Raw genomic sequence first — 27,785 nt, forward strand, 5'->3', positions numbered from 1 at the left:
GTTAAGATTACAGAGATATGCCACCACACCCAGCTTGTCCTCAAACATCTTTCCCCCACCTTCTATTTCAATTACCCATTCATAACTGAAACTACTACAGAGAAGCCTGGCCCCCTGGATTCTAAAGCCAGGGCAGTCTGGAGGCCAAGAGAAGCATGTGCTACCCTTATGTGTCTGCATCTTCACACTAGGTTTTCAAAGCTGTTCTGGGGAAGCCCTATCTCAGCTAATGGATTAAAAAAGCAAGAGTACAAGTGCCTCAGTATTAGTTGGGTTAATCTCATGCCCCAGGGTCCTTTATGGAAGACACTGCAATAACTGGGCAACAGAATACAGACTATTTATTCTCAGGCAGAGAAACAAAGTCATGTAAAATTGCAAGGAGTTCCAAGGAATCTGGTGTCTCTAATGAGGACCAAGAGAAACTTGAAGATGATCCCTTAAATCTTCATTACCTTGGGTGGTATGGGTGAAGGAGGCAGCCACTACAGTTCCTCTCTCCAACCACAGAAAGCCAATTTCATTGCATTTGTGATTTAAGAATTTCTGAATGTTCTGCTAGGCTTCAGTATTGACAGTCTCAGCCTCCAGAGCTGCAGGCTGCATCTGTTCTTGAGATTACCCAGCCCTGGCCATTGTCACAGCAGGGCAGTGGACTATGATCTTGGTAATTCCTGCCTGGAATGCCAGCACTCAGGTCGCTGAGGCAGAATTGCTTTGATTTTCAGGCCAGCCTGTGCTAAATAGTGAGACCCTCTCTCAAGCACAACAACAAAACATCCTGTGAATCTTGACTTTCCTCTCAGCCAGGTTGAGCATTTTGTCTTCCTAGCATATCTCTTTTAGCCTTGTCAACTTGAGTCAAAATGTACTAAGGCTGGCCTATTTCTATGTAACCAAGCTGGCTTTGAATTTAGCAATCCTCCTGCCTCAGCCTCCTAAGTGCTGGGATTACAGACATGAAACCACATTACCTAGTATTTTTTGTTCTAGTCTTTTGTTTCCTGAGACAGGGCCTCTCGTAGACCAGGCTGGCCTCAAATTCTCTTTGTAGCTGAAGATGACCTTGCACTCCTGATCTTCACATCACTTCCTAAACGCTGGAATTACAGGCATGTCCCACCATTCTAAGCTTTAGTCTTAATATTCCTGGGCTGGGATTCCTCCTGTCGCAAGACTGCCTTCTCATATACAAACCCCACACCTTTATGGAACTTTCTCTAGCCTTTGGAAAGCTTTATATACCAGTCTTAGACACTGACTCAATAAAGAGGAAAGATCTACCTCCAGGCTACACGCCCACACCCAGCCTCTTCTAGCTTAGGCTGCCCTTCAACTCCTGAAACTTCCTGCTTTCATATCACAAATGCCCACATTACAGGTAGGAAGCACCATGCTCAGCCTGTTTTTGTTTGAGACAGGTCAGGCTGACTTGAAACTAAAATCCCTCTTGCCTCGGGTTTGCTAATGCTGGGACTGACAGGTGTGGACCATCACTCTTGGTCTCTAAGGCCTATTGCCCAATTTATATCCTTTTACTTTTCCTAAGATTAGGAGATGGATCTACAGACTGAATTTACTGGTAGTGACCTTTTTCTGAGTAGTTAGCCTGAATCCTGTCTTACTGCAGTGGGGTAGGAGGTGTGTGTATTTGTGCCCCTCTGGCAAGTGAGCAGAATCCTACCTCTATGGAGTTTTTCCAGTTACTCATGTTAGAACAGTACTAATTGAAATAAGACTAACTATAATTAGCCTAAGGCATAACATGTGACTTCACTTAATACCAACAACCACAAGATGCTACTTCCTTCTTATAATCATTAATGTCTTAGTAATATGAACACTTCATAATTAACATCAGTAAAGACTATGTCTCACCTTTAATTCCAGCACGTGGGAGGCAGAGGCTGAGTTCAAAGCCAGCCTGGTTTATTATAGAGCAAGTTCCAGGATAGCCAGGGCTAAAGGAAAACGCTGCTTCAAAAAACAAATAAAAAACAAAAACTATGTCTCAACAATTGATTCGATCTTATGTAGACAACCAATAAATGATACTCAGAACAAAATACCCCAGTGTGGCATGATGGTGTGTACCTATAATTCTAGCACTCAGGAAACGTGAGTTTGAAGCAAAAAAATAAAACCCCAGTAAAACCTATTGTTTATGGATAATGAACATTGTAAAACTTTCCATTGGACAAGAACATTTCCTTCCCTGAGCTTCTCTCTTCTTTCCCTGAGTTTCTTTGTTTCTGGGTTCAGTTTATCATGTCATAGAATATAACTTTATTGAAATCAGTAAAAGAATCCCTGGACCAAAGGCACAGCAAGCTCAATAATTCTAAGACTCCTGACAGCTCTAGGCTGGCCTTGGGGACTAGGTGGTGGCAGGAATGAGTGTGGACTGTGAAGGAATGTGGCCCACAGTGACATTCCAGAGTCCCACAATTGTGGGTCTCACCTTTTTAAAAGGTGTGTAATCCTTTGGGAGTACTCCAAGAAATTATTTAAATTCAAAATAATACATCACAGACATCATGAAACCCAGCCAGTGAATTCTCAGACACTAGGTTAAGAACAGCTGAGCTACACTTCCACCAGAAGCCACTGAAGAGTCTGCTGTACACCTTCCCCATCTTCCTCTTCAGGCTTAGCAAGAGTCTACATACTTCAATTACAATATATCCTTGGTTTTAGTTATTCCAGGCTTGGTTCACAGTGTTTTGGGAGGACAAAAAATTTCTTCTCTCCTTTTAAGACTCCTATAATAGATCAAAGTTGGCCAGGAGTCTACAAAGAATTCTATTCAGTCAAATGCCCATTAAGAGGAAGTGGCTGAACTGGCAGTAGTCTGTTGGTCTCTCTGTAACATTAAGCAAACCACTCCCCCTTTCCAGGTGATGGCGCTGGCCTTAAGATCCAGGAACATAGAAAAAGCCTCTTCCATGGCTGGGAATGATAGTTCTGTGTAAAGTGCTTACCTAGCATATGTGAGTCCCACCGCAACACATACATTGGGAAAAAAAAATCCTAGAAAGAGGAATCACTCCACATCCCAGTCAAAGGACTGAAGAGGATGACTTCTGGCTGGTTTCGTCTCTTCTGTCACTTCGTGGGCACCTACGGCCTAGCCAGGAATTCTCCATTTCTATTGTTTGCTTTTACCACTCTACTCACAGTAAGTGCCGAGTAAGAAAGGAGCAAATGCCTGAGTATTCTTGTCTTGGACAGACAAATGGCTGTGGTCCATCTTGTCCCTCATCACACTCCTTTGTATTCATTCGAGGCACTGTGAACATAGATGATCAGAATCCCTTTAGAATCAAGATGCCCAGTGTTTGTAATCATTCCCTAGCTCTGACAGAACTACCTATTGGGAACTCTGACTATGTCCAGAACGGCTTAGACTGAGGCTGCCCATCAGAAACTTGAGGCTACAGTATTCACTAAGTATCCAAATCTCAAGTACCCTTTTATTTGGCTGGCACTAGTAGGGGTAAGGTGATGTGACAGATGTAAAAACAATGGTGCAAGGAGCCCATGACAAAGGCTTTGTGGCAAGCTAGAGCGACCACTAATTCTCCCTGATGACTTATCCATGGGTCTTGCAGATGTAATAATGAGATTTGTCCTGCACAGATTGCTACCTCTGAAAAAGAACAAGCCATGTTCCTGAGGCACAAACCTGAATAGAGTGGCCCCAAAGGCATTTTGGTCCAGCCTAGTAAATCTCTTCCTGGAATAAGTTAGCAGGGCTCTGGTAACTCAGCTTAGCCAGTGCACACTCAGTGCTTAGCAGCAGCTCACAGGCCAACTCCTCATGCCGTCCTCCTGACACTAGTACTGGCCTACATCCCTATCCTACTTGGGGACTCTACCTCAGGGTGCCTCTTTTCTCCTGTGCTGTCACCGCCACAAGGCTGGCTGCACACCCTAAGTCAAAGAACAGCTAAGGTTTGTCATAAGGAAGCCTGGGCATTATTATCTAGATTAGCGTGATGGGGAAATATTGGCAAAAAAAAAAAAATATGACGGAACTTCCAAAAGGTAAATTTCTGTGTATTCATGCCTAATCTTCCAAAGTTGTGTAAACAAATTTTCTACCATCCCCCATCATTTGTACAAATTTCTGTCAAGTCCAAACGTAATTCTGAATGAGGTAGGTAGTCTCTACTCGGGCCTTGGTCTTTGAGGTGCCGCCTGTCAAGGCCTATGCCATGAAAGCACTAGGCTCCCAGGCAGGACAGTGCTGAGGGTGGCGCCAGTCGCTGGGGAAGCTTCTCAGTTGGCTATTTTCTCGATCTCATCCAAATCATCTGTGTCCAATCTTTCTATCTTCTTATCTGAGGAAATAAGGATTGGAAGACCACCGTGGGCCACCGTGGAAATGTAACAGAGGTCACCTAGGACAGCATGGCAGTCTGGGAGGACAGGCGCCCAGCTGTGGGACAGTGTGCTTCCTCTAGGCACAGGGCAGGCTGCCTGAGCCCGAGCAGCTGGCAACAGGGTCCTGGGCACCGATCCCAACTTCCCAGGAAGTTGTCAGGTTCTCCTAGCTTGGTGCCAGGGCACTGATACTCCAGTCCCTGAGCTCTCCCTGACAGCAGCCACGTGGAGACAGCAAGTGCAGGGACAAAGGAAACCTCCCCCCTCCCACATTCCCCTCTGCAAAGGGTCCCTGGCCCAGCCGACTCAGGGACTCACTAAAATGCTCCTGGATTCTGTTGAGGATGTTCATGCTGTGCTTGCTGTCAACCATGTTCACGGCCAGACCCCTCTTGCCAAAGCGGCCCGTGCGCCCGATGCGGTGCAGGTAGGTCTCGTTGTCTGGGTTCCCGTCCTTGTCCACAGGAAGGTCAAAATTGATGACCACAGACACTTGTTCAACATCAATACCTGCACAAAGGGGTTGGAGGGAGGCAGGCAGGAGACAAGGGGGCCACCGTCAGCCACACACCCCCACTTCACTGGAGACATGGCTTGGGCAGGTCCCAGTGGCTGTGGGCACTAAAGAGGACATTTACAGGACTGTAGCCTAGGCAGAAGAACAGAACTCTGCCAGAAGTCAGAAAGCCAGTATCCAGACCCCTGAGTTTCTTCCCACCAAGGAGGACTGCTGGCTTCCTCCATGTGGTTCTTACTGCCCAAGGAGAGGCTGATTCTCCTGCAAAGGAATGTCCCTAAAACCCTCCCACCTCCGTGAGAGCATGGATACAAGCACTGTTCTTGCTCACAGGGCCTGGGACCCTCGCCGCCTGGTGAATGGGGCGGCCAGCCTCTGCTCACCACGGGCACACACGTTGGTGGTCACCAGGACCTTCTCTTTGCCTTCTCGGAAGCGCTCAATCACAGCCGCCCTCTGTTCCACCATCATCTCCCCACTCAGCAGAGCCACCTGGTGGCCCTCTTTGGAGAGCTCTGCTGCCAGCCAGCCAGCTGTTTTGCGGGTCTGGAGAGAAAAGAATTGTTTTTAATGAAGAGACCTGTAAAACAAAAACAAAAACAGAAACAAAGATACCCACAAAAAGTGGTTTGTTGCTATTATGAGAAATGAAGGCTCTGATGAGTTCAGTGGGCTGTCCAGGCTTCAAATTTCTCACATAGGGGGGTGGAAAGATGGCAAGACCAAGAGGATGGGCAGAACTGGAGTCTTCTGGACACAACAGAACCACTGGACAGCAGCTATAAATGGCTGAACAAGATCAAGCCAGTCAAGGGTTCAGAATGTTAGCAGGTGTGTATGAGCCATCATCCCTAGCTGAGGAACTATTGGTAACTGGTGGCTGCTGAAGAGGGAAGGTCAGTGTTCCATTAAGGGTGTGATCCCCATAGGCTGACCATACTCCATTGGATGGCCTGACACATGAGCACACAGCACGGACAGGACTTGGTGGCTTAGAAAAGAAACCAGAGGGAGGACATGAAGTTGTCAGGGAGAGCTGGAGGAGGGAGTATGGAGGAGCTGGAGGGGAGTAGTGGATGTGAACATGATCAAAATACACTGTATGCATGTATGGAATTCTCAAACAAATAAAAACATTTAAAGATGTTTGCTAGGGCTGGAGAGATGTTTCAGTGATCAAGAGCACAAAATGCTCTTGCAGAGGACCTGAGTTACAGTTCCCAACACCCACATCATGTGGCTCACAACCACCTATATCTGCAGCTCCAGGGATCTGATGCCTCCAGCACTTAGGGCACCTGCACACATTATCACATATACATATACATACCACACACACCACATAAAAGATAACAGACACCAGACACCAAAAAATGAAAGAAACGGCTTTAATAAGTTTTCTCGAATGGAACTTTGGTCATATAATTTCATTTGGAAGAACTACTTAACTGCTGTTACTTTTTCATGTAGGACTATCTCTAGCCAGGCGTAGTGATACACTTTGATCCCAGCACTTGGAAGGAAGAAGCAGGTGCATCTCTATGAGTTCGAGGCCAGCCTGGTCTACATAGTGAATTCCAGGACAGTCAGGGCTACACAGAGAAACCCTGTCTCAAAAAACAAACAAACAAAGAGCAACTATCTCTATTTCTAAATAGTCCATATACTTAATGGTTAAAAAAGTGTAAGTGTGTCTGGTAAATGGTTCAGAACATAAAAGGGAATCAGTACAATTCTGACAACTTGACCTCACATCCTAGCCCATGTAACAGGCTGATACACACACTTACAGGCTAGTGAACTTGGAGTATTGACTACAGTGGCAAATAACAGGAGAGACCCTGCCTCAGTTGCAAAGTAGAAGATGAAGACCCATACTTTAAGATCTTCTCTAACCACCTCACAGTGCTGTTCACATGAATGCACAACACACATTTATTTATTCATTCATTCATTCCACAAGGTCTCACTGTGTATCCATGGCTGGCCTGGAGTTCACTATGTAGACAGTGCTGACCTTGAACTCAGAGACATCTGCCTGCCTCTGCCTCCTGCTTGGATTAAAGGTGACTGGCCATATTTTTTATTTTTTAAAATAATTTATGTAGTGATTGATTAGGAGGGTGGGGGTGGACCATGAACACACTACTGAGCACAAGGAGGTCAAATGATAACATTCAGTATTCAGTTCTCACTTCCTACCAAGCAGATCCTGGGAGTCAAATTAGGAAACGATGCCTGGCAGCAAGCATCGTCACCCATTGAGTCATCTTGGCAACCTAGGTGAACCAAATTTACTTATTTTTAATTTTATTATAATTATTTACTATGTGTGTATGTGTGTACACATGTTCATGCCATGGTACACACAGGGAACATGTGGGTTCTGGGAATTAAGCTTGGGTCATCAGTCATCCACTGAATTCCACTGAACTCCAGGGCTGGAGAGATGGTTCAGTGGTTGAGAACATTTGCTGCTCTTGCAGAGGACCAGCACTCAGTTCCCAGAACCTATGTCTGGTGCCTCACAACTGCCTGTAACTCCAGCTCCATGGGATATAATGTCTCTCTTGCTTTCCACAGGTACCCGCCCACATACATGCATACAGACAAATACACATGAATAAAAATAAGATACATTTTTAAAAATTGTATAAACTAGGGATGGTGGTGCATGCTTTTCATCCCAGCAAGAGGCAAAGGCAGAGGAGTTGGTAGGGTGGACAGCAAGGGGGTAGGAGGGCAGAGGGATCTCTGTGAGTTCAAGGCCAGCTAGAGCAACGTAGTGAGACTCTGCTGGAAAAAAAAAAAAAAGAAAATCAATGGATTTTCTTTCTTTTTATTTTTTTGTTTCTTGGGACACTGAGTTTCTCTCTGTGTGTAGCCTTGGCTGTCCTGGAACTTGCTCTGTAGACCAAGCTGGCCTCGAATTCTCAGAGATCTGCCTGCCTTCTGAGTGCTGGGGTTAAAGGTCTGTGTCACTACCACCCAGCTTTATTTTTGTTTTGTTCTGCTTTTTTTGTTTGTTTGTTTGTTTTTGTTGGTGGTGGTGGTTTTTCAAGACAGGGTTTCTCAGTATAGTTTTGGTGCCTGTCCTGGATCTCACTCTGTAGCCCAAGCCGGCCTCAAACTCACAGAGATCCTCCTGACTGTGCCTCCTGAGTGCTGGGATTAAAGGCGTGCACCACAGCTGTCTGGGTTTTTTTTTTTTTTTTTTTTTTTTTTGTCTGCTTTGTTTCTGTGGTGCTGATTATCGAATCTATTAACTATAAATGCTGGTCATATATGCTACAACTAGGCTACACTGCTAGCTCATTATGTGGGATTTAGGAGATTTCTTTTTAAAGGAATCTCTAAGTATGATCAACCAAATCAACTATAAACTTAAAATCCAAGGAGACTATTGCCTAGGCAGGTGGATGTAGACTGTCATTTCCTTCACTGCAGTAGTCCCCCTCAGCTGAGCACTGAAGACGACTGCCTCCCCAGGTGCCTTGACAGTGTATACATTGACCTACAAACAGCAGGGAGGGCCGGTGCACCCCTCAGGCCTGCAGCAGCCACTCACATGGCAGAAGATCATGGCTTGGGCGATGGTGATGGCCCCATACAGGTTGCACAGGGCCTGGAACTTCTCCTCTCTGTTATTGCAAACGACGTAATACTGTTTGATGGTGTCCAACGTCTCCTCTTCACGCTTAAGTTTGATGATGTTGGGGTCTGGGACCACCTTCTGGGCAAACTTCCACACTGAGTCTTCAAAGGTGGCAGAGAAGAGCAGCATCTGGCAGTTTCTGGGCAGCATCCTGCAAGTGGAGACCCAGGCACTTTGGGAGACTCCAAGGATTTTGCCAGAAGGCACACAAGCCCAGCCTCCGCAGCCTGGATGGGCTGCAGCCCCAGCAGGCCGAGTGGGATACAGAGCATCCTGGGAGAGGAGCAGACCGAGAGTGGCGCTGGGCCGAGTGAGGGTCCCGGGTCTCCCTTTCACCATGCTCCAGGCTGGGAGCACGGTGACAGCTGTTGTGGAAATGGCCCATCACACAAATACTGCTGCACAGAGCACAGCAAAGAACCCAAAGATGCAAGAGGAGGCTTTGGGAGTTCCTCCTGGCTCCAGTTCCTACCTCTGGATGCGGATGCTCTGGTCTTGGTGGCCCTGAGTTGCTATCATCACGTCAGCCTCGTCCAGAACAAACACCTTGATCTTCTTGGGGTCAATGAACTTCAGCTTGGAGCACCAGTCCAGGACGGTCCCGGGGGTGCCAATGACAATCTGCTCACTGACCTTCTGACCTCTGTCCACTGTGGAAAAGACATGTTCTCTTCAGGTATTCCAAAGGAAAGCCAGCTCTCTATTCTGAGATATTTTGTAGCTACATTGTATTTAGTACTAATGATTTTCTGTTAATATTTTAAGGAAAGTTTGGATGTCACTATAATATGTAATGGGCACATAGCTAATCAAATTTAAAATTAATAAAATTAAATGTTAAGGATATATCAAAACATGATAAAAATGATAAGGTAAAAAGGGATCCAGGTACGGTAGTGGGTGTCTATAATCCCAGTACACAGGAGGCTAAAATAGGATTCTAGGGCAAGACCAAGCTAGATCTCAGCAACAGAAAAAAAGTTTTTTTAAAGCTGATTTTATTTTTATTAATTAATTAATTAGTTAAATAATTAACTTTGGAGCTGAGGATTGAACCCAGGGCCTTAGTGCTTGCTAGGCAGGCGCTCTACCACTGAGCTAAATCTCCAACCCTGATTTTCTTGTTTTTTTTTTCCGAATGCCGTTTATTGAAGGAGGGGGGAAGAGGTCTTAAATACAGGCTTACAGCACAATGGGAGAACCCTGGAGGGCAGAAGTTCGCTACCGATGTTTTACAATCTTGCATCTAAACTGTTTACGCCCAATATGCAGGATACACAGACAAGGAACTTCCCTTAAGCGTTCAGGAGGGTGGAACCCAGCAGGGAATTAGTATAGGGAGAAATTTTTTTTTATTATTTTGGTTTTTTGAGACAGAGTTTCTCGTGTAGTTTTGGTGCCTGCCCTGGATCTCGCTCTGTAGCCCAGGCTGGCCTCAAACTCACAGAGATCCGCCTGACTCTGCCTCCCGAGTGCTGGGATTAAAGGCGTGGGCCATCACCAGCCAGCTCAAGAAAATTTTGAGTACAAATGGGCAAGAGTAAAACAGATGTTAAGTTTTTTAGGGAACTGTTAATTTGCTTGGTTGTAACAAGGACATTATGATTATATAATGTCTGTATGAGGTATATACTAAAAGATTTAGGTAGAATCAATTACAGTAAGATAATTTACTTTCAAGTGTTTCACAAAAATGTACAAACATATCAATAAAGAAAATGTGGCAAGCTGAGCAGTGGTGGTGGTGCATGCCTTTAATCCCAGCACTCAGGAGTCAGACTCAGGCAGATCTCTGTGAGTTCGAGACCAGCCTGGTCTACAGAGTGAGTTCCAGGACAGGCTCCAAAGCTACACAGAGAAACCCTGTCTTGAAAACTTAAAAAAGAAAAAAAAAAAAAAAAAAAAAAAAGAAAAAAGAAAATGGGGCAAATGTTAAGTTCCTGAATCTGGGAAGTAAGCATACATATATACATATATTCATTGAACTGTTTTAACTCCTGGGTATGTTTTGAAATTTTTCAAAATTAAAAGTTATTAGATTTATTTATGATCTAGACCCACATATTCATACTCACATTTATTGCCTCGAACAGCATAAGCTAGCTTCAATTCAGGGTAAAACTTGCCCATCTGTTCAATCACTTTTCCTGTTTGAAGAGCAAGCTCATAGGTTGGAGAGAGGCAGAGACACTGGAGAGAAAGAGTACAGAATGAGAACTCTTGACAAAAATCTCTCTGGCCAAGGGACTCCACATTAGAACCTACCCATCCATCTGGGGCCACAGCATACAGTATACAGTATTTGTATTTATAAAAAAAAAAATTTTTTTTTCAAGGCAAGGTTTCTCTGTGTAGCCCTAGCTGTTCTAAAACTTGCTTTTTAGACCAGGGTGGCCTCGAACTCACAGCGATCTAATGCCTGTGCCTCCCAAGTGCTGGGATTAAACACATGCACCACCACCACCTGACGATAAAAAAAAAATTTAATTTGTATTTATATAGGTATTTTGCCTTCATGTAAGTCTGAACCAAGTATGTGCAGTGCTCCAAGAAGCCAGAAGAGGGTGTCAGATCCCCTGGGGCTGGAGTCCAAATAGTTATGAGCTGCTATGTGGGTGTTGGAAGTTGACCCCAGGTCCTCTGGAAGAGCATTAGTGCTCTTAACTGCTGAGCCATCTCTCCAACTACATCATTTCACTTTTAAACTGCTGGGTCATATACTAGAATTATTAGTGGTTCAGACTATGGCTAGGTAAAGACACTTGAAAACAGGAACTGCTGGCCTGGCATGGTAGCAAACACCTTGGATCCCGGCACTCGAGAGGCAGAGCCAGGCGGGTCTCTTGAGTTCAATTCCGGACTGTTCTACAGAGGGAGTTCCAGGACAGCCAAGGCTTCATAATTAGCTTCATAATGAGAACCAATCTCAAAAGAAAGGAAGGAAGAAAAGACTGAAAAAAGGAAGAAAAGAAAAGAGCAGCAGCTGGCCACTAGAGCACAAAAACCTTCCCCATGAGCAACTGTGCTATTTACATTTTGTTGTGTTTCTACGACAACGCCTGTAACTTCAGGAAGGAAAGGCTTGTGTGTGGAGTAGACAGAGTTCATCCTGCTGAGGATGCTGTAACTGGAGAAGCATAAAAGGTCTAGTCCTACTGCATTGCAGTCAATCAGGAGGGCTTCCTCTCCCCCTAATTTAGTCTGGGATGATGCATGCACATTCAAAGTCAGCTTCCTTTCCTCAATTCAACTCACTTGGAAACACCCTTCCTGACTCACCCAGAGGCATGTAGATATCCCAGGAGATTTTAAATCTCATCAAGTTGATGAACAAAATTGTAAAATTCCAGTTGAAGATTAGCTTCCTTCTCACATAGAAAATTCTCAGAACTTTCTCTTCTTTTTCTTCCTCTCTTCTTTTTGGGAGCAAGGTCCTGCTACACAGACCAAGCTGACCTCAAGATGACTATATATCCGAAGTTATCCTTAAATTCAAGCTCAACTTGTCTCAGCCTCTCAAATTCTAGGATTACAGACATACACTACCATGCCTAGCAGTTAGAACTTTTGTACCTACATTAATTGTAATGAGGTTTTTCCTACAAGTAAAAACATCAAGCTTATTAGCAGTAGTCTAGGATTTGCACATTCTGTGTTCAATTTAAGTTCTGGTTTATATAAAAGGGAATCAAGCCAGATGTATTGTCTCATTCTTGTAATCCCGGGCCAGCCTGAATTACATAGTAAGTTTCAGTACAGCTTGAACTAGAGAGAGAGAGAGAGAGAGAGAGAGAGAGAGAGAGAGAGAGAGAGAGAGAGACCGAGAGACCTTGAAAGGGGTGGTGGTGAAGAAAGACCCTTTCTAAAAACTGATAAAAGCTTTTTGGTTTGTTTAAAATGAGTGTATAATGAAAATTTCATAGCTATATAAAATGGAATACTATCCAAAATTTGTAAGGAAATGGACATAGAATGTATTAAGGAAGGTCATACAGCCATAAAGGAAACAAATGCACTTACTCTTTCTCTGGGGATCCTAGCCTATAATGTGTGTGTAAACAAATGTACATGTGGATTCAGTGTAACATGTACAAAGGAGAACAAGAAAGGTAAATATTGGATAATGTAAGGATAGAATCCAAGTAACAGATTTCAGGACAGCCTGGGCTTCCTAATAGAGAGACTGTCTCAAAAAACAAAACAAAACAATACCATAGTGAAAGTATTAAGGACCTGGGTTTTATTCCCAACACCCACATTGAGACTCACAACCATCTTTAACTCCAGTTCCAAGGAATATGATGCCTTCTTCTGGCCTCTGCAGGAACCAAGCACACAACTGGTGCAAAACCTACCTATATATAGGCGCCATAAAATTAAAAAAAAAAATAAAATAAAATAAAAAAATCCAGTGTAAAGCACCATAGCTTCAGAATGGTTTTTTTCTTTTTCTTTTCGTTTTTCGAGACATGGTTTCCCTGTGAAGCCCTGGCTGTCCTGGAATTCACTCTGTAGACCAGGCTGACCTGGAACTCAGAGATTCATGCACCTTTCTCTGCCTCCCAAGTGTTGGGATTAAAGGCGTGCGTCACCACCACCCACAGAATGATTTTTCTAACTGTATAGAAACCCACTGAAAAGTAGAGTTTGGCCGGGCGGCGGCGGCGTTGCACGCCTCGGGAGGCAAAGGCAGGCGGATCTCTGTGAGTTGGAGGCCAGCCTGGGCTACAAAGCAAGTTCCAGGAAAGGCACAAAGCTACACGGAGAAACCCTGTCTCGAAAAACCAAAAAAAAGAGTTTGGGTTTGGCTATTTTCACTGCATAATGATTTTTATCTGAAAGTTCTTTCAATATTTCAATAAAGGGTTTCTTTTTTAGTTATATATATTTTTATTTTTTTAGATTATAATTACATCATTTCACTTCTTCAGTTTCCTCCCTCCAAATTTTCCTTTGTACCATACCTTGCTTTCTTCCAAATTCACTGGCTCTTTTTTCTTTAACTGTTTTTAGGTGTGTGTGTGTGTGTGTGTGTGTGTGTGTGTGTGTGTGTGTGTATTCCTAAATATATAAATACAACCTGCTCAGTCCAGTTACTTATATATGTAATTTCAGAGCTGACCATTTAGAACGAGAAGAAAAAGACAAGGTTTTACTCTGTAGCCCAAGCCAGCCTGAAACTTCCTATATACACATGCCACCCTCAAACTCAAACTCCTGTCTCTGCCTGCCATGGACTGAGATTACAAATGTAGATCATAACCCTGACTATCCATGTTGGGCGCCAAATGTAGCCAGAAGTTTCTCCAGTCTTGCCTGGCCCTGCAGTTGGGACAAATCTCTCCCAGGTCGCTCAGCTACTTGGTCCCAAGTAAACACACAGAGGCTTATATTATTTACAAACTGTATGGCCTAATGGCTCAGGCTTCTTGCTAGCTAGTTCTTACATCTTAACTTAACCCATTTCTATTCATCTATAAGTTGCCACGTGGCTTTGTGGCTTACCAGTACTTTCACATCTTGTTTCTCCTGGCGGTGGCTCACAGAATCTGCCACATTCTCCTTTTCTTCTCTTTCTTCAGTTCCAAAGCACTGCCTCCTCACCTTATTCTGCCTCACCATTTGCCAAACAACTTTATTTATGAACCAATCAGAGCAACACATCTTCACAGCATACAGAAAGACATCCCACAGCACTTCCCCTTTTCTGTCTAATCAAAAAGAAAGGTAAGTGCTGTGGGATGTCCTGCTGTATGCTGTGAATATGTGTTACTCCCATTGGCTAATAAATAAAGCTGCACTGGCCTGTGGCAGGGCAGGATGGAGCCAGGCGGGAAAATCCAAGAGAGATAGTGAGAGGAGAAAGAAGAGTAAGGGGAGACACCAAACCGCTGTTGAAGGAGCAACATGTAATGGGACGCAGGTAAAGCCACAGAACACGTGGCGATGCATAGATTAATGGGTTGAGTTAAGTTATAAAAGCTAGCTAGTAAGAAGCCTGAGCCATGGGCCACATAATTTGCAATTAATATTAAGCCTCTGAGTGATTATTTTATAAGCAGCTGCGGGACTGCAGGGCTGGACGGGACCAGAGAAACACAGGACCAGATAAACTTACGGCTACAATCTACAGCCTGGCTTTCAGTCCAGGAATACTGTTATACTTTTTAGGCTATATGCTAGAAGGAAACCCATTCCCAAAGTCCTTACCTGGGGATAGCTGTTTGCAGGCTCTACTTGGCTGAGCATGGCCAACACAAAGGCAGCTGTTTTACCAGTACCAGACTGAGACTGGGCAATTAAGTTCTGTGGGCTGCACAAAATAAAAAAAGTTTAGGAGCTCCACCACCAGATAAGTTTTCAAATGGCTAGAGGGTTGGCTTAGTGGTTAAAAGCACTTGTTGCTCTTGCCAAGGACCTGAATTAAAGTCCCAACACAAACATGGTGGTTCACAACTGTCCCACTTTCAGGGTATCTGACACCTTTTTCTGACATCGTCCAGCACCAGGTAAGTAAGTGACACACACACATTCATGCAGGCAAAACATACATAAAAGAAAAGTTTTTCAAAAATAGAAGTGAATAAAGCTTAAAAATGAGTTTTTAGCCAGGTGGTAGTGGTGCTTGCCTTTAATCCCAGCACTTAGGAAGCAGAAGCAGGTGGATCTCGGGAGGCAGAGCCAGACAGATCTTTGTGAGTTTGAGGCTAGCCTGGTCTACAGAGTGAGATCCAGGACAGGCACCAAAACTACACAGAGAAACCCTGTCTCAAAAAACCAAAAAAAGAAAAAAGGAAAAAAAAAAAAGTCAAGATCAGGGAAGTTCTTCTCATTACAAGAAGAAATAAGAAATTTAGGGAGCTGGGGATGTGTCTCAGTTGGTAGATTGTTCCTCTAGCATGAAGGAAGCCAAAGTTTGCCCCCCTATCTTAGCATAAATTTGGCATGGTGGTGCATGCCTGTAGTCCTGGCACTTGGGAGGGGAAGGCAGGAGGATCAGAAATTCAAAACCATCAGGTCTGGAGAGAAGGCTCAGAATTACAAGTGCTTGCTCCTCTTCCAGAAGATGTCAGTTTGGTTCCCAGCACTGTGTCAGTAGTCTAGGGGCTGTAGCTAACTCCCTCTTCTGGCCGCTAAGGTACCTGCATACATGTAGCATATGCTCAGACAGATGTATTAAAAAAGTAAAAATCATCTTCAGCATTTGAAGCAAGCCTGGGATAGACTGAGATTTTGTCTCAAAACAACTCTTACTGTGGCCAAAAATCAACCTCACATCCCACCAAAAAAAAAAAAAAAAACATCTACTAGTAGACAAATACATGAAAAGAATAATCAGGGCTGGAGAGATGGCTCAGAGGTTAAGAGCACTGGCTGTTCTTCCAGAGGTCCTGAGTTCAATTCCCAGCAACCACATGCTGGCTCACAACTATCTGTAATGGGATCTGGCACCTTCCTCTGTATACATAATAAATAAATAAATCTTTTAAAAAAAAAAAAAGAATAATCAAATGGTAGTGGTAGGATTTAGGTAGTAGGTATATGGGCATTTCCTTATAAAATCCTTTCAAATTTACTGAATGTCTTCAGCTTTTCATAACAGTATGTTAGAGTAAAAATAACAGTTGGGGACTAACAAACTGGCTCAGGAGGTGACAGAGCTTGCTGCCAAGCCTGATGACCTGTGTTTGAGTTTCTAGGAACCACATGGTAGAAGTTGAGAACTGACCTCTCAATTTGTCCTCTGATCTCCATATACATGCCACAGTGTGCACACGCACCAACACACACAATGTAATAAAATTCTTTTTTAAAAGCCAGACAAGAGCCAGGAGGTGATGGCACATGCCTTTAATCACATGCCTTTAATCCCAGCATTTGGGAGGCAGAGCCAGGTGGATCTCTGTGAGTTTGAGGCCAGCCTGGGCTACAGAGTTCCAGGAAAGGAGCAAAGCTACACAGAGAAACCCTGTCTCGAAAAAACAAACAAACAAACAAACAAAGCCAGACAAATAGCTGGTATACATCAGTTTTTTTAATTACTGAGGCTGGCCTTGAATTCACTTTATAGCTTGAGCAGACCTTCAACTTTTCATTCTCCTGCCTCAGCTTCCTAAACATCGAGGATTATTAGGCATGAGCCAAAAGGCTTAAGTTTTTTTTACAAATAGCAAATGATAGAAGAGGTAGTTATGTCAAGTTACATACGGTTCAGCAAGCATCAGAGGCAATGCATTCTCTTGTATTTTGGATGGGCGGTTGAAACCCATGGCATAGACTCCCTGGAGAAGCTGTGGTTTCCTAGAAAAAACAATAAAGATGAAAGTCACTTAGATTGAGGAACACAGCCAAATATGTAGGAGATTTTTGTCTGCCTTTCACTGGTATACATACACCATATCGAGCTGAGGACAACTGAACACAAAGTGAGGATGCAGCTAAAGCTTTTCCAGATTCCCCGAACATTTTATATAACAGCCCAAAGGAGCTAATGCTTATTATTAGCCTCATGTAGGTAAACATAATGCGGTATGAAAAATATGGATAACCAGGCCATGATCTCTATCTGAATGCAGAAAGCAATGACTACTCACAGGCGAAGCTCTTCGAAAGACTTCACCGAGTAGAGAGGGGAGGTTGGGTCCCTCTGCAGGACTTCTACTTGGTTGGTGTTATCCACAAGATTGCTTCTGATCAGCTTGTTGAGTAAAGACTGAGCAGCTCTGTCCTCTGTCAGGAAGAAAGAGTACAGGAGTGTTTAAAGAGTCCATGGGTTTAACAGTCAAAGTTAAGTAATACCCTGGGCTTCCTAATTCAAGTACATTAGTTTTGATTTTAAAATACAATAAAAAGCTGGGCAGTAGTGACGCATGCCTTTGATCCCAGCACTCGGGAGGCAGAGTCAGGCGGATCTCTGTGAGTTCGAGGCCATCCTGGTCTACAGAGCAAGATCCAGGAAAGGCTCCAAAACCACACAGAGAAACCCTGTCTAAAAAATAAAAAATAAAATAAAATAAATAAATATTGAAAAAATTCTGAAATATAAACCATCAATTCGTTTACATACTGATTACATTAAACTTTACCCTAGCACTCGACGCCTATTCAAGTTGGGTCTAACAGTGAAGACTCATGCTGGCAAGGAAACAAGAGGGTCCTAGGACCTGCTAGCCTGCAGTCTGTCTGAATTAACGAGCTCCAAGTTCAATGAGAGACCATTTCAAAAAATAAAGGTGGAAAGACCATGCATGGTGGCATTGGCCTTTAATCCCAGCACTAAGGGGACAGAGGCAGAGGTAGGCAGATCTCTGAGTCCCATGCATATGTGAGTCCCAAGACATAGTGAGACTCTGTCTCAAATGCAAAAAGAGGTGGAAAGTGTCTAAAGAAGATACCTGATGAAATCTCTGGCCTCCACATTCAAGTGCGCGCGCACACACACACACACACACACACACACACACACACACACACACACACACGAGTTTCAAGCTGAGTATGATGGCATGCCAGTAATCCTAGAACTCAGTGGGTACTGGAAAGAAAACTACCCCAAGTTCAGGGCTAATTCAACTATATAGAGTTCCTGGCCACCAAGTGCTACATTACAAGATCTTGTCTGAAAAACACCTTGGTAAATGAACAAATAAATAAAGCCTTGTTATAACTTTTTTTCTAGAACATGGAATCTCCTTTACATAGATAAAGACTATATTACCTTTCTCTTCTTCATCTGTTTTCTCTGCATTAGCATTGGTTTTAACAACAGCACCTTGATCAGAAACAAAGTAGATGTTATTCAAAATCTTATCCCTTATCTAGCAACCAAGACGATTCTAATTCTAGGGGGAGAAATTATCAAATTTTTGCAACAAAACAAATAAGGAAATGAAGCTACTACTAAAACCAATTTATTCTCTTCAAATAAAGTTTAGAGGGGCTAGAGAGATGGCTCAGTGGTTATGAGCACTGACTGCTCTTCCAGACGACCTGGGTTCAAGTCCCAGCAGCCACATGGCAGCTCCCAGCTGTCTGTAATTCCAGTTCCATGGGACCTGACACCCATGGCAAAACACCAATGCACATAAAATAAAGATAAATAAATAAAAAATAAAGCTTAGAAACACCGCTTATATATGCGTGATTATTGCCAGGTTCCCTTGCACTATTTTTTAAAAAACTTGTGCTGGGTGGTGGTAGTGCACATCTGTAGTCCTCGCACTTGGGAGGCAGAAGCAGGTGGATCTTTGTGAGTTCAAGGCCAGCCTGGTCTACAGAGCAAGTTCCAGGACAGGCTCCAAAGCTACACAGACAAACCCTGTCTAAAAAAAAACTTAGGGCTGGAGAAATGGCTCAGTGGTTAAGAGCACTGGCTGCTCTTTCAGAGGACCCAGGTTCAATTCCCAGCATGTACATGGCAGTTCACAACTCTCTGTAACTCCAGTTCCAGGGGACCTGACACCCATGGCAAAACACTGATGCACATAAAATAAAAATTAAAAAAACAAAACAAAACAAAAAAGCTTGCATAATTCTGCCACAGCACTGACATTTCTGAAATAGTATAGAACCATGACCACACAATTGCATTGATTAGAAAGCATCCTTGTGCCAGACAATGGTGGCGCATGCCTTTAATCCTAGCACTTGGGGGCAGAGCCAGGTGGATCTCTGTGAGTTCGAGACCAGCCTGGGCTACAGCGTGAGTTCCAGGAAAGGCACAAAGCTACACAGAGAAACCCTGTTTCGAACCCCCCCCCCAAAAAAAAGGGAAGCATCTTTGTGCTCAACAAAATATCTGCAAATCATATTGTCAATGTGAACACAATGCCATAAAAATTCCATGTATGTAAATGATTGACTAATAGAAATATATAGTCAAACAACACTGTAGTAATGTAAAAATATATATAAGATCATAAGCATATTCAGAGTGAGGTGAATATTAATATTGCTCTGATCTTGGTTTTGTTTGTTTTGTGGTTCTTGAGAACCTGGGGCCTTGTTTGTGTATGTAGGCAAGCACTTTACTTTAAGCTAAAGCTCTACTCCTCCATCTTGTATTTTTTTAACATATACATTCAGGATATTTAGCACATGTAAATTGACAAGTTGCTCAAACTTTATGTGCATCTCACTAAAAACTGAAAAACAGTTAAAAAAAAAATCATCTCTGGCCAGGTAGTGGTGGCGCACGCCTTTAATTCCAGCACTCAGGAGGCAGAGCCAGGAGGATCTCTGTGAGTTTGAGGCCAGCCTAGTCTACACAGCGAGATCCAGGACAGGCACCAAAACAACACTGAGAAACCCTGTCTCGAAAAAACAAAACAAAAATCATCTTTGTCAACATAGTCCTATGGTAAGTAATAAACTGAATAATTTACATGCTAGCTAAGTATTCTTATTTTTATATTAAACATTCTTTAATTATACAGCCCAGTTTATTGATACCCAAGTCAACCAAATATCAGTATCCACTAGTCCTTTGTCTAGTAATTTTCCAGGTAGTTGCTGTATCAAAATAGAAATACCAAAGAGAAATCACATTTGTTTTCCATCTGGCTTTAGTTACTCACCATTGGCATCTGGTTTGATTTTCTCTTCCTTAAGATGCAGGTTGCTCAACTAAATAGAGAATGTGGAAGGAAGGGAAAGTGTCAGGAAAATCACTTACAAAACTGAGAGTCAACAGAGCTTCCCTAACGAAAGTGGAAGAACTAGTCTCAAAATCTACTCACTAGATACATTCAGTAAGAATGATTCATTAGGTTGTGCTGCTGGGTTCCTTTTATTTCCAAATGGTTGAAAGAGAATAACAAAATTTCCCATAAATACAGCAGTAGGAAAGAAAAAAAAAAGTGTACAGTAGTCCCAGACTCACACTTTCTAATTACAGTTCTAGGCAGAATTATAATTTGTAAGTTTGCTTAATGCTTTCATTTACAAAGACTTTCTTTCATCAGAGCTGTCATTTTCTCATGTCCTGAAAGAAAAGAAATGCGGGAATGCTGGAGAGAGGGCTCAGTGGTTAAAAGCACTGTCTGCTCTTCCAGAGGACCAGGGTTCTACTCCCAGCAACCACATGACAGCTCAGAGCCAGAGCCGTCTGTGACTCCAGTTCTAGAGGACCCAACACCCATGGCAAAACACCAATGCATATAAAATAAAAATTAAAGAAAAGAAATGCAACGGAAAATGCAGTCTCACTTCAGACAGCCAACACCAGGCAGAAAAGATTACAAGGCAAAGCAACAGTGATACGACTTATTAGTTATGTTGCTGGGTAGGTCCGAGCCAGACCACCACAGCTAACATGCAGCCTCACATTCAAGGTGCTTTGTGCTGGACTCTGACATTTTCACTAGCACAGCTTGGGGCACGGCACTGTGACACCAGACACAACTAAAATTACCCAAAAAAGGTTCAGGTGGAACTAGAAAAGAAGAAACAGATCAGAGAAATGTGCCATCAAGACTGTGAAACAGTATAAATTTAGAAATATCCTGTTATGGATTATGTCTGCCCATGAGAATGTAAATATCTTCATGGGGGGCTGGAAGGTGGCTCAGCAGTTAGGAGCACTGGCTATTCTTCCAGAGGTCCTGAGTTCAATTCCTAGCAACCACATGGTGGCTCACAACCATCTGTAATGGGATCCAATTCCTCCTTCTAGCATGCAGGAGTCAGTGCAGGTAGACAGAGCACTCATATACATAAAATAAATACCTAATGACAGGGAATATTTTTACTTGCATCTAGCACAAATCAGTTGCACTAATTATGAAATATTAAGTAGAGACTCAGCTATCATCTAGTAAAGGGTAAAAAGAATGAAAAATCATTTCAAAATAGTTATTTCTAAAATCAGTGCCAGGTTCTCTGTCTTTTCTCTAAGTCCAAAAACAAGGAAAAGAGGAAGGAGGTTAGGAAGGCAGGAAAGAAAAAAGTTGTTTGAATGGGTGGTTAGCTGCAGCTGGAGGACCCCACTTGTCTTCATGGACACTAACACTTATAGAACCTGTAGTGTTACAGAATAGCGGGGAGGAACATATGGGAGAGCAGACAAAGGAGATCAGCAGAGGGAAAAAAGGAAATCATAAAAACATACAAATCCTTCATTCATTCTGAAGATCAAGAACATGTTAACAGACAGTAAGTACGAAGGTACCAGTACACTGCTTGGTACACAGATGGTACTCCGTATATTGAGGCCACTGCTCAAGTACTCCCCAGTACCCTGCCAGGAACATCGTCTAATTCTAGTATTCAAGGACCTTTAAAAAGAGAGCTACTGCCGGGCGGTGGTGGTGCACGCTTTTAGTCCTAGCACTTGGAAGGGAAGTGGATCTCTGAGTTCAAGAACAGTCGAGTGTACATAGTGAGTCCCAGGACAGCCAGGGCTGTGTAGAGAGATCCAGTCTCCAAAGGAAAATAAAAAGTACTTAGAAAATAATAATATACAGAATGTCCACTTAATTAAAAGATAACATTATAATGAAAACTGGGATCTTGGCCTGGTGGCTCACACCTGTAATCCTCAAACTGGGGGAAACTGAGGCAGGATTGCTGAAAATTAAATTCCAGCTTGGGTTATATAGTGAGTTAAAGTTTATAATATATGCTAACATACCTAAAATTATATGCAATCAATAAAATTGTCTTTATTTTTAAAAATAATTTGAAAAATAAACCCCCAATCCCCAAACCATTCAATCAACAAATGGGCTAATCAACTAGATAGACACACACATACCCAAAAGAGAAAGAAATAGAAATGAAACTGGGAATATAGTTCAGCTGGTAGAGAGTACTTGCCTGCCATACACGAAACTGAGTTCAATTCCAAGACCTGCATGAACTGTGCATGACTACTATAAATTCCTATAATACCAGTACTTGGGAAATGTTAACAAGATCAGCTTATGCAGCCGGTATATAAATCAGTACGAACATTAAAAAACAAACAAACAAACAAAAAACCCGACAATAAATAGAACATGATCCACATGATCCAGCTTACCACTCTTGGTGTTCTCAAAGGATGAAAGACTAAGTCAACATACCACTTATACCAGAGATACTTATACATCTGTTTTTATAGTTACACAGCCAGGAAATGGAATTGCCCTAGATGTTCATTAATAGATGAATAGATAAAGCAAATGTAGTATACACAGTGGAATTTTACAGAGCTATAGAGAAAAGTGAAATTATGTTATCTGTACAAAATGGGTACAACTGGAAATGACTATGTTAAGTAAAATAAGCCAGAAAATGAAAACAAATACAAGTTTTCTCTCATATGCAGCACCTAGACAAAACATTATATAGGTGTGTGTGTGTGCACCTATTTATATGTGTGTTTATAGGTCACAAAACTAGAGAGGAGATCATGAGAGAGGAGGAAAGGTCTTATGGGAGGTGGGAAATCAGGCGTAAAGGAAAGCAGAAGGGGAGCTCCCTGGGTGAAGACAGAACCAGCTAGAGGGAAGTGGCCTGAGGGAGAATAGTGAGGGAAGAGAACAAGAAAGTATCATGACACATATGTATGAAGATGTCACGGTGAAATCCAGAACTTTGTATATTAATCTAAAAAATTAATTTAAAAAAATTCTTGTGCACATCTTTAATCCCAGCACTCAGAGGCAGAGGCAGGTGGATCTCTGTGAATTCCAGGCCTGCATGATCTACAGAGCAAGTTCTCAGGACAGCCAAAGACTAGAGAGAAACCCTGTCTCAAAAAAAGAAAATGAAAAAAAAAATTCTCAAACAGGGCATAGGGGTGCAGGCCCATAATCCTAGCACTCAGGAGATAAGAGGCAGAGGATCAGGTGTTCCAGTCATATATATATATCTCAAAGGTCTGTCTCAAAAAAGAAAAAAATAAATAAAAATACCCTCCTCAATGTACAAAGCCCAAACAGTATTTCTTTTTAAACTATGTGGGTTAATATATACATATGTGTGTGTGTGTGTGTGTGTGTGTGTGTGTGTGTGTGTGTGTGTACACACACATATAAAAGTTTTGAGCTAAAATAAATCCTTTTTTCCTTTCAGGGTGGCCTTCAACTTAAGGCAATCCTGCCTACACCTCCAACAGCTAGGATGAGAGGTGCCACATCATGCCAGGGTGAAAACCTTACGCTTTACAAGTTAAAAAAAGTTAAAGTGGACAAATCCTTATTCTTGGAAAATTCAGGCATGCACACACGCGCGCGGCACACACACACACATACACACACTCACAGTTACGTTCAACTCTCTACTAGAATTCAGAATGTTTAGAAATTAATTCCACATAGCAATATTTAACTCCTATCTTGTTGCAATGTATCAGGCTCAGAAAAAGAGAGCCAATCAAGAATTTACTGACAGATAGACCAGTCAATCACCCACCACCAATAACCAAGTGGGAGGAGTCTTACAAATATGAGTAAGATATGGTCCCTGAGCCCAAGAAACTCTTATCTGAAGGTATATAAAAATTACCACCGGAGGTTGTGAGTGCAATCAATTATACACCTTGATTCTAAAAAGACAGACAGGTGGCTGGGTACTCACCCAAACTGAGTTCACACAACGTGGGAGGGTCTGGGTAATCAAAGGCAGCTTTAAAGTTCCATCCCGCCAGGGCCCTCCGCCCTGCACCGAGCAACCTAAGTAGTGTCCTTCCAAGAGACTGAGACCCTGACCAGCACTGCCCCCGGTCATCCAGTGGCTGGTGACAACTCACCGACTCAGCCGCAGCTTCCTGCTCGTCCACCGCTAGGGCCCAGGAATCCGTGGCCATGGTCCCTGGTGGCGGGGCAGTGCTGGCAGGCTCGCCCACTTGGGCGGCGTGACTGTCGGCTCAGGTGGGTCGAGCTCCGCCTCAGGGGAAATCATTCACTGCAGCGCAGACGACCGGAAGCGGCGCTCCGCGTGTCGTCAGAGTCTGCGTCAGCACTGCGCCTCTAAGGTCCCGGGACCGGCACCAAGGTAGTCTTGGTCCCCACCCTTCACCCTTCGCTACAGATCGCCTTACTACCCAAAAGCGGTAGACAGGAGTAAATGCTCTCGGACTGAAAGCGGGGGAAAGCCAAGCATGCTGGCATAGAGGAGCTCATATAACTATTACAGTCAGAATACACAAGCAAGCAAATTGCTGTTTAACGTTTCAGGTTATTTAAAATGCCTCAGTGTATAAGCTTACCGGGCTCTTAGCGAAGATCAAGATATTATCTGTTCTTATCAATTTAATAAGATGTCTAAGTATTGGCAGTCAGTCCCGTAAAACAAAGGGTTAAGTGCTCAAAGCTCTGCCACAAATTGATCTTTGAAAAAACCCAAAGGAAGGTGACAAGGAAAATTCCTGGTAGAGTATCAGAGACCAGAAACAGCAAATTAGTTTGTTCAACCAAAATAAATTCAGTTCCTGGAGGAAATGGTAAGAGCTGCTTAATAAGGAAATATATGACTTCAGGAGTCATGGATGCCTTAAGGTCTCCTATGTAAAGGTTGTGTAGTTGGCATTTTATTTATTTAGTTTTAAAGATTTATTTATTTTATTTTATGTGTATGAGTGTTTGCTTGCATGTCTATGTGCACCATATGTGTGTCTGGTGCCCAGGGAAGTCAGAAGAGGGTATTGGATACCCTAGAAGTGGAGTTATGAATGGTTGTGAGCTGCCATGTGGGTACTGGGAATTGAACCCAGGTCCTCTGCAAGAGCAGCAAGTGCTCTTAACCTCTGAGCTATCTCTCCAGCCTTAGTTTTGGATAACTTTTAAAAGGAAGAAATAGCTCCAGCTTTTAGAATAGTAAAATAAGGACTGAAATACTTGCTTTCCCCTAACTGGAATCAAATAGGCCTTTATCCCTTGTTACTTCCTAGAAGGAATCAAAGTTTCTGGAACTTTATGACAACATTTTACTAATATTCCATGACAATAAATGAATCTCAAGCAATGGTGAGCAGTAAAGATTGGGCCGGCAGGGGACAACCAAAGACAGCCTGGAAGCCATGACCATATTTCAAGTTATAAGAAACCCTGGGGAAAATCAGCTAGAAAATATTCGGTTATTTTGTATTTTTCAAGGCTACAGAAAGTTTAAAAAATTCCAAACAAAATATAATGAAGTTAAACATTAAATTTTGCAAGATGCACTATAACAAAATAGGTTCTACTTGCTCAACAAAATGAAACAAACTCCGTAGGTGTGTATACTCAGTATGAAAGTCATCAGAATCACAATAAATGGGAACCCCTTAGAAGGGATTTCTCTAACTCACAGTGATCTGCTTGCCTCAGTCTCCAAATGCTGGAATTACAAGCATGAGCCATCACCACCACCACCTGAAAATTCATTTTGAATTCATTTTATCCTCTGAAGTTACTTTCCACATGTTTGTTTTCTTTCTTTCTTTCTCTCTTTCTTTCCTTCCTTCCTTTCTCTCTCTCTGGTTTTTCAAGACAGGGTTTCTCTGTGTAGCTTTGTGCCTTTCCTGGAACTCACTCTGTACCCCACAGAGATCCACCTGGCTTTACCTCCCGAGTGCTAGGATTAAAGGCATGCACCACCACCTGGCAAATAATTAAGGTTTGTTTGTTTTTTTTTAATTGGGTGGTGGGAATTGACCTGGGTCCTCTGAAGAACAGTCAATGCTCTTAACCGCTGAGGAATCTCTCCAGCTGTCTTTTTTTTCTTTTGTGACAGAATCTCAAAAAAGCAAAACCGAACCAAACCAAAAATTATATATCAAGCCAAGCATGGTGGTACAACCTGTAATCCCAGTACTCAAGATGCTGAGGCAGGAGAATAAGGAGTTGGAGAACATGACCATTTTTTATTTAAAAACAAACAAAAATAAATTTAAAAAATACCTTAGTGTGGTGATGCAAGCCTTTAACCCCAGCACACAGGTAGGCATATTTCTGTGAGTTCGAGGCCACCCAGGGCTATAAATAGTAAGACTCCATCTCGAAAAACAAAAACCAACCAACCAAACAAACAAAAAACAAATTTTGCTTTCGACAATGAAGGGAATAATATTTAACAAATACCTCGTCTTCCAGGGCATGGAAGGAATGAGGGGATGAATGTGACCTGATGTGCTATGACCCTTATGAAACTGCCAAAAAAAAAATTTAAAAAGACACACACACCCTAGGCTCCTACCACAGTTCTTAAGAAATAAAAGATGAGCTGGCTGTGGTGGTGCACGCCTTTAATCCCAGCACTTGGGAGGAAGAGGCAAACTGCCAAGCGACACAGAGAAACCCTATCTTGAAAAACCAAAAAGAAATAAAACGTGGGAACTGAAAGTACATCTCTTGTCTAGCAGCACATGCTAGACCCTGGATGGATTTGCATACCTCAAACACAAAACTTCAACTGAAGTACCCTCAAAGCTCAACCAAGTGGTTCCTCCTGTAGCATTTGGAAGGTGGAAACAGAAAGATCCAGTTCAAGGTCATTGTTAGCTATATGATGAGTTTGAGGGGGCACAGCTTTCCTGAATTAAATTTTGTGTTTTATCTTTTCTATTAAAACAAAAATCTGGGGTTGGGGATTTAGCTCAGTGGTAGAGCGCTTGCCTAGCAAGCGCAAGGCCCTGGGTTCGATCCTCAGCTCCAGAAAAAAAAAACTAACTAGGCAGTGATGGTGCACGTCTTGAATCCCGCACTCAGGAGGCAGAGGCAGGCAGATCTCTTGTGAGTTTTGAGGGCAGCCTGGTCTACAGAGCGAATTCCAAGACAGCCAGGACTACACAGAGAAACCCTGACTTGAAAAAAGACAGCAAAATAGTAAGAAAAAATAAATAAAACTTTAGACCCTCGGAGTCCACCCGTAATGCAGCCGAGCACCGTGAGGCTCCAGAGAAGAACGTGGTGTGCGGAGAAAGGCCCCGTAGGCATTTTCGTTCAGGCTCCGGTGTGACTCCCCGTGGGGCCGCCGCCGGCCCGTTTCCTAGTTTATGGTCGGCAGCCTCCCGGGTTCTGCGAGATGCCAAGGCCGTGGGCCCGGGGCCTGGCGGCGGGGTCAGGGCTCCTCGGCTTTTCCTCTTTTTCCCTCCCTTCTTCCTAGCAGTCAGGAAAGCACCTGCAGGCGCGGAAGGAAAGCGACCGCACAGATACTCACGCCACTCAAGGGCAAGGAAAGTGGATTCCGAGCTTGGGCCCGGGCTCGGCCTCGACCCGGCCAGCAGCTCCGGCCATCACGGCTAAACATGGCGGTTAGGCTTCC

At 43.1% G+C, this 27,785-nt stretch overlaps 1 protein-coding gene and 1 non-coding gene across 4 annotated transcripts; one reads left to right on the forward strand and one right to left on the reverse strand.

Moving 5' to 3' along the window:
- Nucleotides 1–324: 324 nt before the first annotated feature.
- LOC114708056 (ATP-dependent RNA helicase DDX19B) lies at nucleotides 325–27,785 on the reverse strand. Of its 3 annotated transcripts, none has more exons than XM_028891043.2 (12): nucleotides 27,681–27,785; nucleotides 20,135–20,183; nucleotides 18,277–18,330; nucleotides 17,153–17,288; nucleotides 16,767–16,859; nucleotides 14,769–14,871; nucleotides 10,634–10,748; nucleotides 9,031–9,208; nucleotides 8,472–8,709; nucleotides 5,287–5,449; nucleotides 4,705–4,896; nucleotides 325–4,343 (listed from the first exon to the last, which is right to left on the reverse strand). In XM_028891043.2, exons 1-12 carry the CDS (start codon nucleotides 27,768–27,770, stop codon nucleotides 4,282–4,284), a joined length of 1,473 nt encoding a protein of 490 aa, XP_028746876.1. In that variant the 5' UTR covers nucleotides 27,771–27,785; the 3' UTR covers nucleotides 325–4,281. The 3 variants fall into 3 exon arrangements, with proteins under 3 accessions (XP_028746876.1, XP_028746877.1, XP_028746875.2); XM_028891044.2 differs by lacking the exon at nucleotides 27,681–27,785 and adding an exon at nucleotides 24,292–25,006; XM_028891042.2 differs by lacking the exon at nucleotides 27,681–27,785 and adding an exon at nucleotides 24,120–24,264.
- Trnaa-agc lies at nucleotides 27,098–27,178 on the forward strand. Its single transcript has one exon. It is a non-coding gene; the product is annotated as a tRNA-Ala (tRNA).

Source organism: Peromyscus leucopus, chromosome 5, assembly GCF_004664715.2.
Source record: "Peromyscus leucopus breed LL Stock chromosome 5, UCI_PerLeu_2.1, whole genome shotgun sequence".
In the NCBI taxonomy this organism is placed as follows: Eukaryota; Metazoa; Chordata; class Mammalia; order Rodentia; family Cricetidae; genus Peromyscus; species Peromyscus leucopus.